Source organism: Hemitrygon akajei, chromosome 8 (assembly GCF_048418815.1).
Source record: "Hemitrygon akajei chromosome 8, sHemAka1.3, whole genome shotgun sequence".
Lineage (NCBI taxonomy): Eukaryota > Metazoa > Chordata > Chondrichthyes > Myliobatiformes > Dasyatidae > Hemitrygon > Hemitrygon akajei.
Window position 1 is genome coordinate 38,046,155 of NC_133131.1, and position 15,245 is coordinate 38,061,399.

At 41.5% G+C, this 15,245-nt stretch overlaps 1 protein-coding gene across 11 annotated transcripts in view; it reads left to right on the forward strand.

The window, feature by feature from the left end:
- Positions 1–15,245, forward strand: part of LOC140731817 (septin-4-like) — a 92,320-nt gene that overhangs the window by 66,391 nt on the left and 10,684 nt on the right. For all 11 annotated transcript variants that reach the window (XM_073053663.1, XM_073053666.1, XM_073053669.1 and 8 more), the window contains 3 exons: positions 410–511; positions 2,720–2,816; positions 4,879–5,041. In XM_073053663.1, coding sequence (XP_072909764.1) covers positions 410–511; positions 2,720–2,816; positions 4,879–5,041 — 362 coding nt within the window. The remainder of the gene's footprint in view (positions 1–409; positions 512–2,719; positions 2,817–4,878; positions 5,042–15,245) is intronic.

Here is a 15,245-nt window from a genome sequence, read left to right on the forward strand (position 1 = left end):
CTCGTCCTCTTGAAATGAGTACTAACATTGCATTTGTCTTACTACCAACTCACCAGCAAGTTAATCTTTAGGGAATCCTGCACTGGGACTCTCAAGTCCCTTTACACCTCTGATTTCTGAATTCTCTCCTCATTTAGAAAATAATCTACACCTTTATTCCTTCTACCAAAATCATATAAGTAGCATTCACACAAAAAAAACATAAATTACATCAATCTGCTTTAGCCTTTCTGTTCAGTTTCCAATATAGCCAAACAAACCGGACACATTTTGTGAACATTTTGACCTCTTGATCTCTTGTCATGCTTGTCAGACTCTTGTCAGAATAAACACCCTCTTATTTTGATTGGTGGGATCCAACTCTAATCTATATCACAGATGTGACGTTATTCTAAATTTTTATCTATAGATCCGTGAAGAAATTAAATCCTACGGGATCAAAATCTATCAATTCCCTGACTGTGACTCTGATGAAGACGAGGAATTTAAACAGCAGGATCAAGAATTGAAGGTGAGGAAGAGTTCAGGCACAATACCAAGTTCAAGTTTAACTATCGTCCAACCGTGCACGCAAATACAGCCAAACAAAAGGGGGTTCCTCCAGGGACAAGATGCGAAAACACAGTACCAAGTCACATACATAATTACAATAGCAGAAAAAGCATCCAGTCTCAAAAATAACATAGCCCAAGTTCCCTGAGCGTCATGTCCTTGTAGATTTATGGTACCTGGGGTGTGTCCTGGAGCCACATATCTGCAAGAACGAGCCTACAGCAATTCCTCGTCACGCACTAGTACAGCTGCAGAGAAACACAGTCCATCTTTTCTTCCACCGAATTCCATGCAATGGGTGTTAACATGGACACATCGGACACAAAATGTGCTATAAATCTCTTCTTTGCAGTTAATGGCTACAGTGCACCAGATATGGTGAATATGATCATGGCTTCAACTCCTCTTCTGTGCCATTTCCCCACAGCCTGTAATTCCTCAATCTTTCAAGCAGTTATCTATCTTCATTTTTAACGGTGGTCACTGGGGTGTGCTTAGAAGATTCAATACACTATTTGGAAGACTATTGGAGAAGTTCTTTCAGTCCTCCTCGTCACTCAGTCAGTATCGTTGCACACAATCAGGTCTGACCATTGTCTAACTCTTCTTTGTGGGAGTTTGCTGTGCAGTTTGGCTGCCATGTGTATTTTATCACAGAATCATAGATTTACGGTTCCTTAATGTTGTCATAGCCAGCAGAAGTAGTGTGGACAAGCTGCCACTGCCTGTCAAATGCTCCCAATGGCGTGCACCTCAAATAGGCTCTGACAACAAAGTCCAGCTCCTGGCCTTCACGTGTGGCTTAGCTACTGAGCCTGGTGGAACCATTTCTGCTGATAGGAAAAGCAGCCACGCTGAGTTACTGGGGCCTTAAGCACAGTCACTTCAGGCAGTTGGTGCCCATCGGCCATGGTTGGAAGCTCGCCTAGAAGGAAAACTCTGATCTCAAACCTCCGCTGCCACTCATGGGAAAGGCCTTGAGGATAAACCCCAAGGAAAAGTCAACGCTGACTGGAAATCCTGCAATGCCGCTGGTGCCAGACTATATTGGTCTTTGCTGTTCCTTTAGATACGTCAGCTGCATGGGGAGGGGAGCCTGCTGCATGGGCTTTCCATATCGTACTGCCCTGGCTTGCGTAAACAGCTAAGATGCTGGTGGGAGCGGGGCAGAGAAACCTTTGGGTTCTCGCGTTTAACTATCATTCATTCTTTGGGGCACTTCTCTGTTTTCATGGATGTTTTGCGAAGAAAAAGCATTTCACAATGTATATTGTATACACTTCTCTGACATTAATTTGAACCTTTGAAGACGCAACATCCGTAGTGGACCCTGACCAACAGGAATTTTACAGTACAGAACAGGCCTGTTGGCCCAACTCATCCATGCCAACCAAGATGCCTTCCTAAGCTAGTCCCATTTGGCCAACATCCTCCAAACTCTTCCTGTCTATAAAACTGTCCAAATGTCTTAAACATTGTAATTATACCTGCCGCCACCACTTCCTCTGGCCGCCTATGCCAGATCCCTCCCAGCCTCTGGGGGAGTAATTAGCCCCTTGGATTCCCGTTAACTCCTTTCTCTCTCAATTAAAACTAAGCCTCTAGTTTTAGTCTCTTCTACCCTGTGACCATCCACCTTATCAATGCTCCTCATCATTTTATAAATCTCTGCGATGCCACCCCTCAGTCTAGTTCACCCTAGGAAAAACTGTACCAACTTATCCAGTCTCTCCTTATAACTCAAGTCTTCCAGTGCCAGTGTATTTTCTACACACACTCTAGCTTACAACAGACTTTAGTTTTACTGTAAAACACTTTCACATAACTTAAGCTCATAAAAGCTGATCTATAAATGCAAGTCTTTAATGTGAGATAGTGCTTTTAATTCAGGTTGAAGATCCTGTTAGGAAAGTCTCACCCCTGTAAAAGACTGATACCAATCCATTTTGACTAAAATTTAGCTAAATTTGCCCATGATCTTAAGATGACAATGACCCTTTCTCTAGCCAATCCCACTTTCTACCCAGTGGCTTCCTAAAGTTCTGTGTGCAGTTTACTGACTCAATTTTAATTCCTATTTAGTTACAGTGTTCAAGGTTCTGTCTTCAAAGAGATGTTGCACCCTTAATCATTTCCTTTTCATTTGGACTTTAATTGCCTGCTCCAGGAAAGTATCCCGTTCACTGTGATCGGCAGCAACACTGTGGTTGAAGCCAAAGGAAGGAGAATTCGAGGACGACTGTATCCCTGGGGAATTGTAGAAGGTAATGCACAGACATAATCCTGTGTACTGCTTGATGAGTCTGGGTGGTGTCTTGCCCCACTGGTTTAAGGGGTGTGGGAAGAGATTTTCCAAAACTAATCCCGTTAATTTCAATTTTCAGATTTCCAAAATAGATGTGTGAGCCGTTTCTGAAAACAGTATCATAGAGCTCTTCCTCTTCAAACAATAAGACTAATGGGTAAAAGTGCATTCAATGCAAGGCTGTAGAGAGCTCTCCACATCTTACCTCAGCATTTCAAACACTGAACACAGCGGTTCGAGAAGGCAGCTCATCACCACCTTCTCAAGGGGAACTAGGGATGGGCAATAAATGCTGGCTTAGCTGGCGATGTCCACATCCCATAAATAAATAACGTGACATTTCGTATTGATGTGAAAGTAGGTGCTTCACCTCTGTTCAGCATTCATGCTGGCATACACAATGCTGAAGTGAATTTAAATCAGACAGTTGCAGAATTTATGCTTGGTTACTTGACTCATTCCATAACGAAGGTTAATCTTATTATTGGGTGCATTACCAGAATTCATATTATTTATTTTCCACACAAGACCCATAAAAAAAATCTATCTTTAGTGTGTTAATGTAAGTTCTTCATTAACAAGAATTGCAATTAAATAACCTATTTTGTGTGTGTGTGCGCATGTGTTCTTATGTAATTTGGATCCTGGAATCTCAGGCTACAATACCTTCTTTCAGTCAGGATATCACCCCGTTACAAATTTTACAAAAACATCCCTGTTGCAAAACAATTTTTTTTTTTTAAAGCTAGTTTTTTTCCACTTTTCTCATACCAATAATGTAAAGGGTCCAGGGCATGACCCTTTACATGATAACTACGAGCATTCTTCTTTCAGCCAAAATCCCTACAGCAATTAGCCTCCGGAAGTGCTTGCTTACATCACATCACTGGCATTAACCTGAAACAAAAATGAGGCATCTTCCCCAACTCAGCAGCTACACACAATGTTCCAGTGCTCTCACTACTCCTCAGCAAAGGCCCCAGGCAAAGTATTCGTGTTATCCTATAAATCTGCTATAAAAAGGGAAAATCTGCCTATTTTCAACTTGTTTTCAGTACAAATTAATCTGGGATGCAGATCATTTGAAATAGTTCTGAGTAATTTAAAGACTCATTTGATGATTTAGGGCAGGGGTTCCCAACCTTTTTAATGCCATGAAGCCTTAGCATTAGCAAAGGGGTCCATGTACCCCAGATTGGGAACCCCTGAAAATGTCTCATTTTCCAAAACAACTTTGGATGCGTTCTTGCCACCGAGTGATAAGGGTGAGGGAACACCCCATTCGGGGTCTAAAGTTGTAAACTGAGGGAGTGTCGCAGCTTTGGACACATTGCCGCTTGGCTGAGTTGTTACAGCAGGGCTTTCAATCTGTTCAAGTGGATATTAAGGAGCCTATAGGGTCTTGTCTCTTCCAAAAGCAGATTGACAGGTCATTTGTCTCATTGGAGTCACAAGAGACAGCAGGTGCTGGAATCGGGAGCCAAAGGCAAGTTGCTGGAGGAATTCAGCCAGTCAGACAGCATCTGTGGAGGCAAAGAGACTTGAACTGAGATCTGCTTTGGGACTTTGTCAGTTGTCTCTTGTTGTTCAAGGCTTCTTTCGTCATGTCAGTAGCTTCCTCTCAGTTTACACAGTGTCAGTCATGCAAGTCCCGTTTGGAGACTCAGGAATACCATCGCACTCAGATGTAGAAGGATTCTTCATTGCATTTTCTGTAACAACTTTGTTTTCCAGTCAGGTTTGTCATCCCTGAGCTGAACTCCCAAACCGGTGGACTACCCTCAACCCTTTGACCTGTTTAGCCTGGGTAACCCTACCAAGAGCTAAAGCATAAGGCCCTGACTCCTGCCAACAGAGCTCCCCAGGTCATTGACGCACGCAAGCCTCCAACCACAACGAGGCTGTGGTCCTTTTGGAAGATTAAGATTGTTTAGTGTCCATGAAGTGCTTTAGAGCACACTGCTTTTTAATAAAAGGGTTTCATCCACATCCTTTTATTCTGTCCCATTGTCTCTTCACAGTGGAGAATCCAACCCACTGTGACTTTGTCAAGTTACGAAACATGTTGATCCGAACACACATGCAAGACCTGAAGGACGTAACACGTGATGTACACTATGAAAATTACCGGGCCCAGTGCATCCAGAGCATGACCAGGATGGTGGTGAAAGAAAGGAACAGGAAGTAAGTGTACTGACTGGTTGAAATCAGTTAATTGCTTGTGTTGGGGTGGGATGGGGAAGGGAAGGAGTTGCTAGAGGGAGAGATTAGTAATTCCAGTGACTGTAAGTTCAAATAATGCCATAGTAAGGTGACTACAGTCAATACATCTGATTATCTTCAAAACTGCTGCTGGACAATAAGATCTAGAAAACAATCTGCTGGAAGAACTCAGCAGGTCAAGTCGTATCTTGGTGAAGGAAGGAATTTTTGTTATTTTGGGTCAAAACCCTGCACTTGGGACCACCTACCTCTAGATCGTGAAGCCTCTGACGAACACCAGGCCAACATCTCCCACACTGTCACAGACCTTATCATGCCAAGTGATCTCCCCTCCACAGCCTCTCACCCAGTGGTTCTCAAACTTCCTTGGTTCCCAGACCACATCCCCAGCACCCTCACCCCCTCCCTTTCTTGACATTATATAAAAGCTAGAAAGAATTTTGATTTACAATACACAGTGAAAGGAAATAGAAACTGCAAATTCAAAGCAGTACCAAATAATTGCAAAAAAATTTATTCAAACCTATTGAAAGCTACAAATAAAATAATTACAGTAAAAACAATTCTCAACAATTTTAGAGCAGATATTAGTAGTCTAACTATTCACTATTTCATTGATTTTTCACCTTTCAATGAGATGGGTGAGCTTGGTGCAGTGCCATCAACTTCTCAACATCAGGCTGATTGTCACTCAGAAGGAGTCTCCGATCCCCACGTTCAGTAATTCACAGTCTGTATCATTGCTTTGAAAGAAGTTGAGCAACTGCACTGAAACCACACTCCACTAAATATGTTGGAAAGGCAAAGAACATCTTGACATTTTTCCACAGTGCGGGATAAATTCAGAGATTTCTTTCTGCAACTAAAAGTCTTGATATGATTATTTGAACCTTGGCTTCAGCTCAGTCATTTTGTAGCAAGATCAGTACTTCCTCCATCTTTCCTCTTATTTCCTCACTACAAGTGGTCTGGAGTAGATATGTTACCCAATTCTCAACTTGGATCAAGAGGAGATCCTGAAATCCCTCTGACATGTCTTAGATGGGCAGGGTATATATGAACATTATCATCTGGTATTCTTTCTATCTCTTCCAACTCAGAGAGGCATAGAAATTGGAAAAGGTCATGACAGACAATATTGCACTTAAATATGGCTAACAGACAGAACTGTGAAGATGACTGATTTGACTTTGAGAAGATTCATATAATTTCCTTGCAATTGAAGATTGATTTCATTATCTTTGTGAATAAATCGGACAAATAAGCAATGACATGCCTAATATTCTTGAGTTGATTACTGTATAAAGCATCCAAGTCCTCTGAGAACTTTATCTCAGCTTCAAAGAGCGCATCAAAGTATGTCAGGCATTTCTTTTCGATAACCATCTGATTTCTGTGTGCATCAAGTGTTTGAATTGTTTTGTTTGTGAAAAGACATTGTCTGCGAAATACACAGTGAATGGTAAATATATTAGTTACAACTTTTTCAAAAAAGTAATTACTCCATGGTTGTATCCTGATACTAATGGCGCCCCATCTGTTGCTCAAGCAAGATTGTTGGTGAGAGGAATGTCCTTCTCTTTGGAAAAATTGCTCTCAACAACCCATAATATTGATTTCCCCTTCATATCTGCTTCTAGTCTCCTTGCAAATAACAACTCTTGAACCATGCTTTCATAATTTAAGGAACAAACATAACCAAGAAGCAAAGTTGACTTATCCACCTGCTGAACAATTTCTGTCGCCCTGTATGTTACACAATGTGTCTTCTACATTCTCAGATATTTCATCTATTCATCTTTGAACAGAGTTGTTGCTGTGTGGAATTACTTTAATCATTTGGTCTGGTGACTTGTGCATAACTGTACTCAGAACCTCCCGTACTGCCAGTGGAACTAGCTCTTCTGCAATTGTTTGGGGCTTTCTAGATTTAGCATTGAGCAATGAAACATTGTATGAAACATGCAAACCATCACTGTTTTGTTGTGAAGTGCTGGCAAATATGTTGAAGTGTTTTCCATTTCCATTTAATACCGTAATTCCCAGGAACTGCATCACTGCATGATGAATATGGGAATCATTCCAGCTAGCACTGTGAACATCAATAATGCTCGTAAATACACAATTTCTTCAGTCCGATATGCAGGTACAGAAGTGTCACATTGCTTTTCAACAACCATAACATGCTTCAAGCAAAGTCTAAGAGAACAGTGGGTTAGCAAGAGGTGAGGTGATTCCATGCTCATCTTAATCAACTACGAGACACTGAGGATCAAATACTTAAAAGTACTTTATTTATTAAATTAGGCCTGTAATCCCTCAGCTGCCCCCTTGCTACTGAGTGCCCCCCCACTGCCTTCTTTATCTTTTTCACCCCCTTAGAAACTCTCACTGCTCCCAGAGGTGTGATATCACCTACTCTGGAAACCGCTGTTCTAACCTGATCGTGCCTTAACTCCGCATTTCCCCCTTCTACCTCTTACTCAAGATGGAGAAGTAGCACTGTGCTGGTACGGACAGTGGTTTTGCTTTTCTACCAAATGCCTCACCTGATAACTTGAGTCCACACTGTTCCCCTTTGTCCAGTTCATTCCAAACCACATCTGGGATACCTTGCATGCTCTCCACTATTTGGACAACTTCTAGTTTCACAGCCCCCTTCCCAACTCATCTTCACAATGGATGTTCAGTCTTTATACACCTCATCAGGAAGGTCTTAAAGCCCTCCACTTCTTTCCACAACAAAGATGTAACCAGCTCCTGCCGCCAACACTCTCATCCACCTGGTTGAACTTGGTTTGACTTCTCACAAATCAAAGGTGTAGCCATGGGCACCAGCATGGGCCTGAGCAATGTCTGTCTTTTAAAGTCCCTGTTCCGAACCTCCTCCGGTACCACTCCTCAACCCTTTCCCATTTTCCACTGAACTGTCATGGAAGCCATTGACTGAATACCATCCAATAAATTCTTTTAGCACTTCTTACTCTCTGAATCTTTCTAAAACTATTACAGAATTATTTTAAACACAGAGCCATATGCAGGAACAGGCCCTTCCGCGCATGAAGTGAACCATGATGCTGAATTAGTTTCATCTGCCTGCATGTGACGTGTAGCCCTTCGTTCCTGGTTTAAGTGTCTGTCTAAACATCCTTATCGTATCTGCTTCCACCACCACCTCCCCTGGCAGTGCTTTCCAGTCGCCTACCCTTCTCTGTGCGTAAAAAAAAAAAAGTCTCAAAATCTCTTTAAACTTTCCCCCTTTCGCCTTAAACCCATGCTCGAATGCATTTTACATTTTCATCCTAGGGGGAGCTCTTTCAGTCTTTTATTAATATACCTCTCATAATTTGTATACTTGTAAAGGTGCAACTTTGGAAAGTCAAACTTCTCTCATCCCATATCTATAGACTTGGGGGTAGGGGTCAGGGGTCCCAACCTTGAGAAATTTCTGCTTCCACAGACATGCTAACAAATTACTTATTGGTCCTCCCTCAGTCATCAATACGTGACTAATCTGAACGCTCGCTGTTTGGATTTCGCTGTACACATTTATAGCCACATGTCTCAATTAAAAACATCGTAAGATATTAGGCTGCCAGGAAAGGGCAGACCGAGGCAGGTGAACCGTAATATAGAGAATGTGAGTTGATGCATTTGGCAGAAAGTGGGGGGGGGGGGGGGGGGGTGGAGAGGCTACATATTCTATTCTAAAGCTGTGTGCTCTGGTCCTCCCCACATCCACTCTATCAAGACCTTTCACCATTTGATAAGTTTCAATTAGTCACCCCTTGTTCTTCTGAATTCTAGTGAATACAGGCCCAGAGCCATCATATGACAAGCTATTCAATTCTGGAATGGTTTTCATGAACCTCCTTTGAACCTGATCCAGTTTCAGCACATCTTTTCTAAGATAAGGGCCCAAACCTGCTCACAATACTCCAAGTGAGGCCTCGCCAGTGCTTTATAAAGACTCAACACTGCATCCTTGCTTTTTTATTCTAGTACTCTTAAAATGAATGCTAACATTGCATTTACCTTCCTCACGACAGACTCAACCTGCAAACTAATCTTTAGGGAATCCTGCACAAGGACTCCCAAGTCCCTTTGCACCTCATTTTTGTTGTATCTTTGCTCCAATTTGGAAAATAGTCAATCCTTTCTTCTACCAAAGTGCATGACCATCACTTCCTGACACTGTATTCAATCTGCCATTTATTTGCCTTGTCCTAATCTGTCTTATCCTTCTGTAGCCTCTCTACTTCCTCAAAACTACCTGTCCATCCACCTATCTTCATATCGTCTGCAAACTTTGCAATAAAGCCATCAATTCCATCATCCAAATCAATGACATATAACAAAAAGAATCGGTCCCAACATAGACCCCTGTGGAACACCACTAGTCATTGGCAGCCAGCCAGAAAATACTCCATTTATTCCCACTGTTTGCCTTCTGCTAATCAGCCCCTGCTTTATCCATGCTAGAATCTTTCCTGTAATACCATGGGCTTGTAGCTTGTTAAGCAGCCTCATGTGTGGCACCTTGTCAAAAGCCTTCTGAAAATCCAAGTACACAACATCGACCAATTCACCTTTGCCTATCCTGCTTGTTACTTCAAAGGATTCCAACAGATTTGTCAGGCAAGATTTTCCCAAAACTATGCTGACTATGGCCTACTTTTATTATGTACCTCCAAATACTCTGAGACCTCATCCTTAATAATGGACTCCAACATCTTCCCAACTGCTGAGGTCAGACTAACTGGCCTGCAGTTTCCTTTCTTTTGCCTCTGCCACTTCTTGAAGAGTGGAGTGGCATTTGCAATTATCTAGTCTTCCGGAACCATTTCAGAACTTGTGACTCTTGAAAGGTCATTACTAATGCCTCCACGATCTCTTCAGCCACCTCCTTCAGAACTCTGGGGTGTATACCATCTGGTCCAGGTGACTTATCTACCTTCGGATCTTTGTTTCCTTACAGCCTCCTTTCTACTTGTGGTAACTTCACACACTTCATGCTCCCCGACACCTGGAACTTCCACCATACTGCTAGTGTCTTCCACAGTGAAGACTGATGCAAAATATTTATTCAGTTCATCTGCCATTTCCTTGTCTCCTGTTACTAACTCTCCAGCATCATTTTTCAGAGGTCCAATATCTACTCTCACCTTTCTTTTACACTTTATGTATCTGAAGAAACACTTGGTATCCACCTAAATATTATTGGCTAGCTTACTTTCATATTCCATCTTTACCTTCTTAATGACTTCTTTTATTTTCCTTCTGTTGGGTTTTAAAAGCTTCCAAATCCTCTATCTTGCCACTGGTTTTTGCTCTATTATATGCCCTCTCTTTAGCTTTTATGTTGGCTTTGACTTCTCTTGTTAGCCACAGTTGTGTCATCTTTCCTTTAGAATACTACTTCCTCTTTATTTCCAGAAGTTCAAGCCAATGCTGCTCTGCTATCATCCCCGGCAGTGTTCTTTTCCAAGTGATTCTGGCCAACTCCTCTCTCATGCCTCTGTAATTTCCTCTACTCCACTGTAAAATTGACACATCTGACTTTAGCTTCTCCTTCTCAAATTTCAGGGTGAATTCGATCATATTATGATCACTTGCCCCAAGGGTTCCTTTACCTGAAGCTCTCCAATCAAGTAAGTGTGTGTGTGTGTGTGTGTGTGTGTGTGTGTGTGTGTGTGTGTGTGTAAGTGTGTGTGTGTGTGTGTGTGTGTGTGTGTAAGTGTGTATGTATATCTCTCATAAACATACACACACACCCCTACACCCCTACACTTAAGGGAATTTTGCAGGAACAGAGGTACCTGTAGTTTGAAACAAATTCATCAGAACAAACAGGGCAGTTTCCAAAGCAAATAGAACCTTCAGCTGCAGGTTAGGTTGGACAAGCTGGTGTTGTTTTCAGTGAAGCAGAGGAGATGAGGGGAGATTTGACAGAGAAATACAGGGCTATGACTGATTTAGATAAGACCAAGTTTCTCTTTATAACATTTAGAAGACATAGATAATAACTTTTGGCCAAGAGAGATGGGGCAGATGAGAAAGAACATTTTATGTTCCACTTTTATGGTATTGGTTTCAACTTCTTGCCTGTGATGGAAATTAAGCAGATCAATCATTCCAAAAGGAAACAAAAAGATAAACTTGTAGGGCTGTGGTAAAGAGAATGGGTTTAGGTTAATTGCTGTACAGAGTAACAACATGTCTGATGGGCCAAGTGGCCTCCTTAACCATAACCACTCTTCTAAAGGAATTTAAATGTTTGAGAAATACTCTGTAATATTCAAAGGATGAACCATAAATGCAAGTGTTTTTTAAAGTTTGTAACAAGGCTCAGCTCCTGTCTCTGGAGGAAGAGAATAGTCACAGTACCAGTCTACTAGGTCTTCTAGTTCCATTTTCATTGTGTGACAGTCAGATGTTACTGTAACATGATCCAAGTCTCTACAGATCCTCACTTTGCATGGTCGAGTGGATTAGTAGGTCGCCAGTCAAAAAGTGGCCAGGGAGGTGTAATGCTTTAGTCAAGTTGTGTGTTCTGTTGCATCATGATGACCCATCAACCATAAGCTTTGTGTTTGCAGGAGACCAAACTTAGCCTTGGTTGAGAACTTCTCTTAAACTAGGGCAATTTGACCCTTCTGTCTGTGGTTAATTACACTGATTATGCTCAGAAATTTGCCAATGTAAATAATTGCTTCTTCCTTTACTGCCTCATCTGAGATGCTGGATATACTCAGAACCATGCCTGGTCTTTAGCCATAATCTCCTTAAACAATGTACAACCACAGGGTATAACAGCTTTCCTCTGGGAAGCTGGACACCACTTGGACTGCACCAGATATCTTTCTTTAGGAAATAGCACCTCAGACAGATGCTATTGTCTGATGCAGGTGATGACAATTCTGTGGGTAGTGAATCTTTCCTAAGAAACAAGGAAAATTGACACAATGGAGGTGATGAGGCTGCACATTTCTTGCTACTGTCCTTGGTGGAAAAATGGTGAAAAACAGATGTTTTCATTTCTAACAAAATCAAGAGATATGGAGCAACAGTGAGATACCAATCAGACATGATATTAATGAATGGCAGTAGGATGGACTGCCCAATTTCCTTTGCAACAATATGGTGTGAATTCTCCACCATCAGTTCTGAGGGAAAGGTTTGGAGTTGGCAGTCTCATTTGTATTGAAGCCAGCCTTTTTATACTTTTTGGACTGGGAAAAAAAAACCAATTGCCTTGTAATCTAGAACTAAATTATCTTGAAAGTAGTATTAAGAACTTAAAAAATCTTTCTGGTTCTGTTGCAGGTTGAGATAGGTTGAGTTGCCTGCACATCGTCATTTTCAAACCAATTTCACTCAACAACCTCTAGTCACCTCAGCTTGTCTTGTCTTAAAACTACAAATAAACAAGTTAAACCTCTCAGAGTTTTGTAGTCCCTTAGTTATTCATAAAAGCTGCATTATTGGGCAGAGCTGGTCAAATGTTATCAACTGTTTCATCACAAGTAAAGGAAAGATTACGAGATAATGAGATAACAGGACTTGATCCGTTTTATTCTGTAGCAAACTAGATCTTGAAAATCTTAAATATGACCAAAAACAATGCACTGTCGTGGGTCAGAAGATGTACCACATCCAATATGACTTTCAGGAACAGATATTACATTTTATCTTGCTTGTATCCACTGTATTTGACATCAGAAGCACAAGAACAGAATTAACATTTTGTTCAGTAACCCTTTTAACTTTAACCAAGATGACCCAAATGGAACTGTACTATGCCTTTTGGCCTTTGGGCCGGTTTCTGCCATTTGAAGCAGACATGTCATTCCATTCACCTGCTGAAGCACGTGCCTTGCTAGACTTCCTCGTTTCAACACCTGTCAATTTAAGCTTGATCCAGCACTCCTAGCATTTGGAGAAGAGAGATGATCATGCCTACTCCCCCTTTTAACAGTCTTTCCTGGAGCACACTTGAATAGCCCTGCTATGATTTTAAGATTGTGCTCCTTTGTTCTGGAAGGCTAGGAGGTAGCTTCTTTTTCAGCTGAAAAGAAGCTACCTCCTAGCCTTCCAGAACAGTTTTAAAAACCTCCAAATGTTCATCCCCTGACCATGATACTGTTGCCTACAGCTCAGTGCTAGCACGCCTGCCAGTGAGTTAGATGTTGTCGGCTCGAGTTTATTGCTAAGACCTAAATATATAACAACTTTGATGTTCTGATGTGGGTCTTGAAGGAAAGTACCACTAGGTGGTGCATTTCCAGATTAGACTTTAAAGCAAGGTTATGTCTCCCTCGGATGTAAATATAAAATATCCAACATAATTTTAAAACATGATAGTTAGTGTAGATCATCAATTGCTTAGACACAAATGTATAGATAACCTGAAAGGAGAGAAAAGGCATAGAGTCGGAGGTCAAAGGAGAGAACCCCAGTAGTTGGGCTGGACTGGAGAACAGATATCCCAAATTAACTTCCAGAATGAAGGTCACTGAAGTAATTTATCTCATAACGTTTTTAATCTGAGACCTTTGTGTGTGACTGGACTAGCACTTTTCAGAGGTATCTTGTTGTGTATCATGTCTATTGAGATATTCTAAAGTTACAAAGGCAATGTATAAATGTACAACCTAAGTGCACAAATCCTGTCCCCCTACCTTAACCCTTTAGTCCAGCATTATTTCAGCAAATTTCACTCACACCTTCTCCAAGGCCAACATGTCCATCGGTGTGGTATTATTCAAGCTCTACAGAAGAGGGCAGTCAACCCCCCACCACCACCCCAATGTTTTTGGGAGGGCAGTTGACATTCCATATTGAAATTGCTAGAAATCAGTCTATATAGTAACTTTCTGTAACACCAAGCAGCAAGAAGCACAAAATGAAAAAGACCAGTTGAAAATTCAATCTCACTTTAAAAGGGAAATTTTTTTTTTTACTCAGGGTTAATAGAGAGTGGAAAATGGTAATGCAGTCTATGTAGCCATCCAAATTTTTAAAAAATTCCATTATAAACAAATAGAGAAATACAGTCTCTGACCACTCAACTGATCGGCTTTGAGAAATTTCTTAAGCTGAGTTCTGTGTAGCTAAGCAAATAGGCAAGGAAGAGAGAAGCTTCCATCATCATCCAACATGAGGTGAAGAGGGAGACTGTAAGCCCTGGCAGTCTCAACACAAGAAGCAGTTGTTGCTAGATCAGGCAGGCCCACATCTCGGCACAGGGGACTGGGTTCACTAGCTCCTACAGTCAGCCTCTCCACACCAAGACAGGGTAGTTCATTGCTGTGGGATACCAGCTGAAACCAGGGGTTTGTGCCAGGTTCCTAGCATAACCCAAGCAGGTGTGTTGTTTTTAAAGTATAGGGAGGTACATGGACTTCACTGAAATAAACTCTGTAGGATGGTTCTAAGTAGGGGAGCAATGTACTCATCAGCACAGGAGAAACTTAACGATAATCTGCATAAACAACCACAGACGCTCCTCGAATCTTTGGTGTTGTTTTATCAAATTGAAGAATTTACCATTTTAAACTTGGTACTAAGATTGGTGCTCCAGCTCTTCCCGCGCTGTCGTCCCACCCGCTCAGATGCCGGAGCTAGCACTCCACTTGCCTAGCTGCCCCAGAGTCCCACGGACATTTTCTACCCACCCGCCTTCCCTTATCACTCTTGCTTCCTCCTTGCACACTTCTTTTCCCCCTTCCGTTTCTAAACTCCACCAGTATACAAGTTATTTTTGTATATGCTAACATCCTATGGTGTGGCACTTCATTGGTAAAGCCGTAATGTTCTGCATTCTTCTTTGAAATCGACGTCTGCATCATCTGGTTTTCTCACCATTTACTTAATTTACACCATCACAATGTGTGATAACAAGTGTAGTCTTAGATTATCTCCGATGGGAGAGAGGAGATAACTGGCAGACACATCACCACATTTTGCAGTAGTTACTTTCAGAAGCAGGTTTAAAGTCTTTGGGATATGTCATGAAATTTGTTGTTATATGGCTGCAGCACATTGCAATACATAATAAAACTGTAAATTAAAAAGTTAATAGTGCAAAAAGAGAAAATCTAGTGAGGTGGTGCTCCTGGGTTCAAAGTCCATTCAAAAATCTGATGAAAGAGGGGGAAAATCT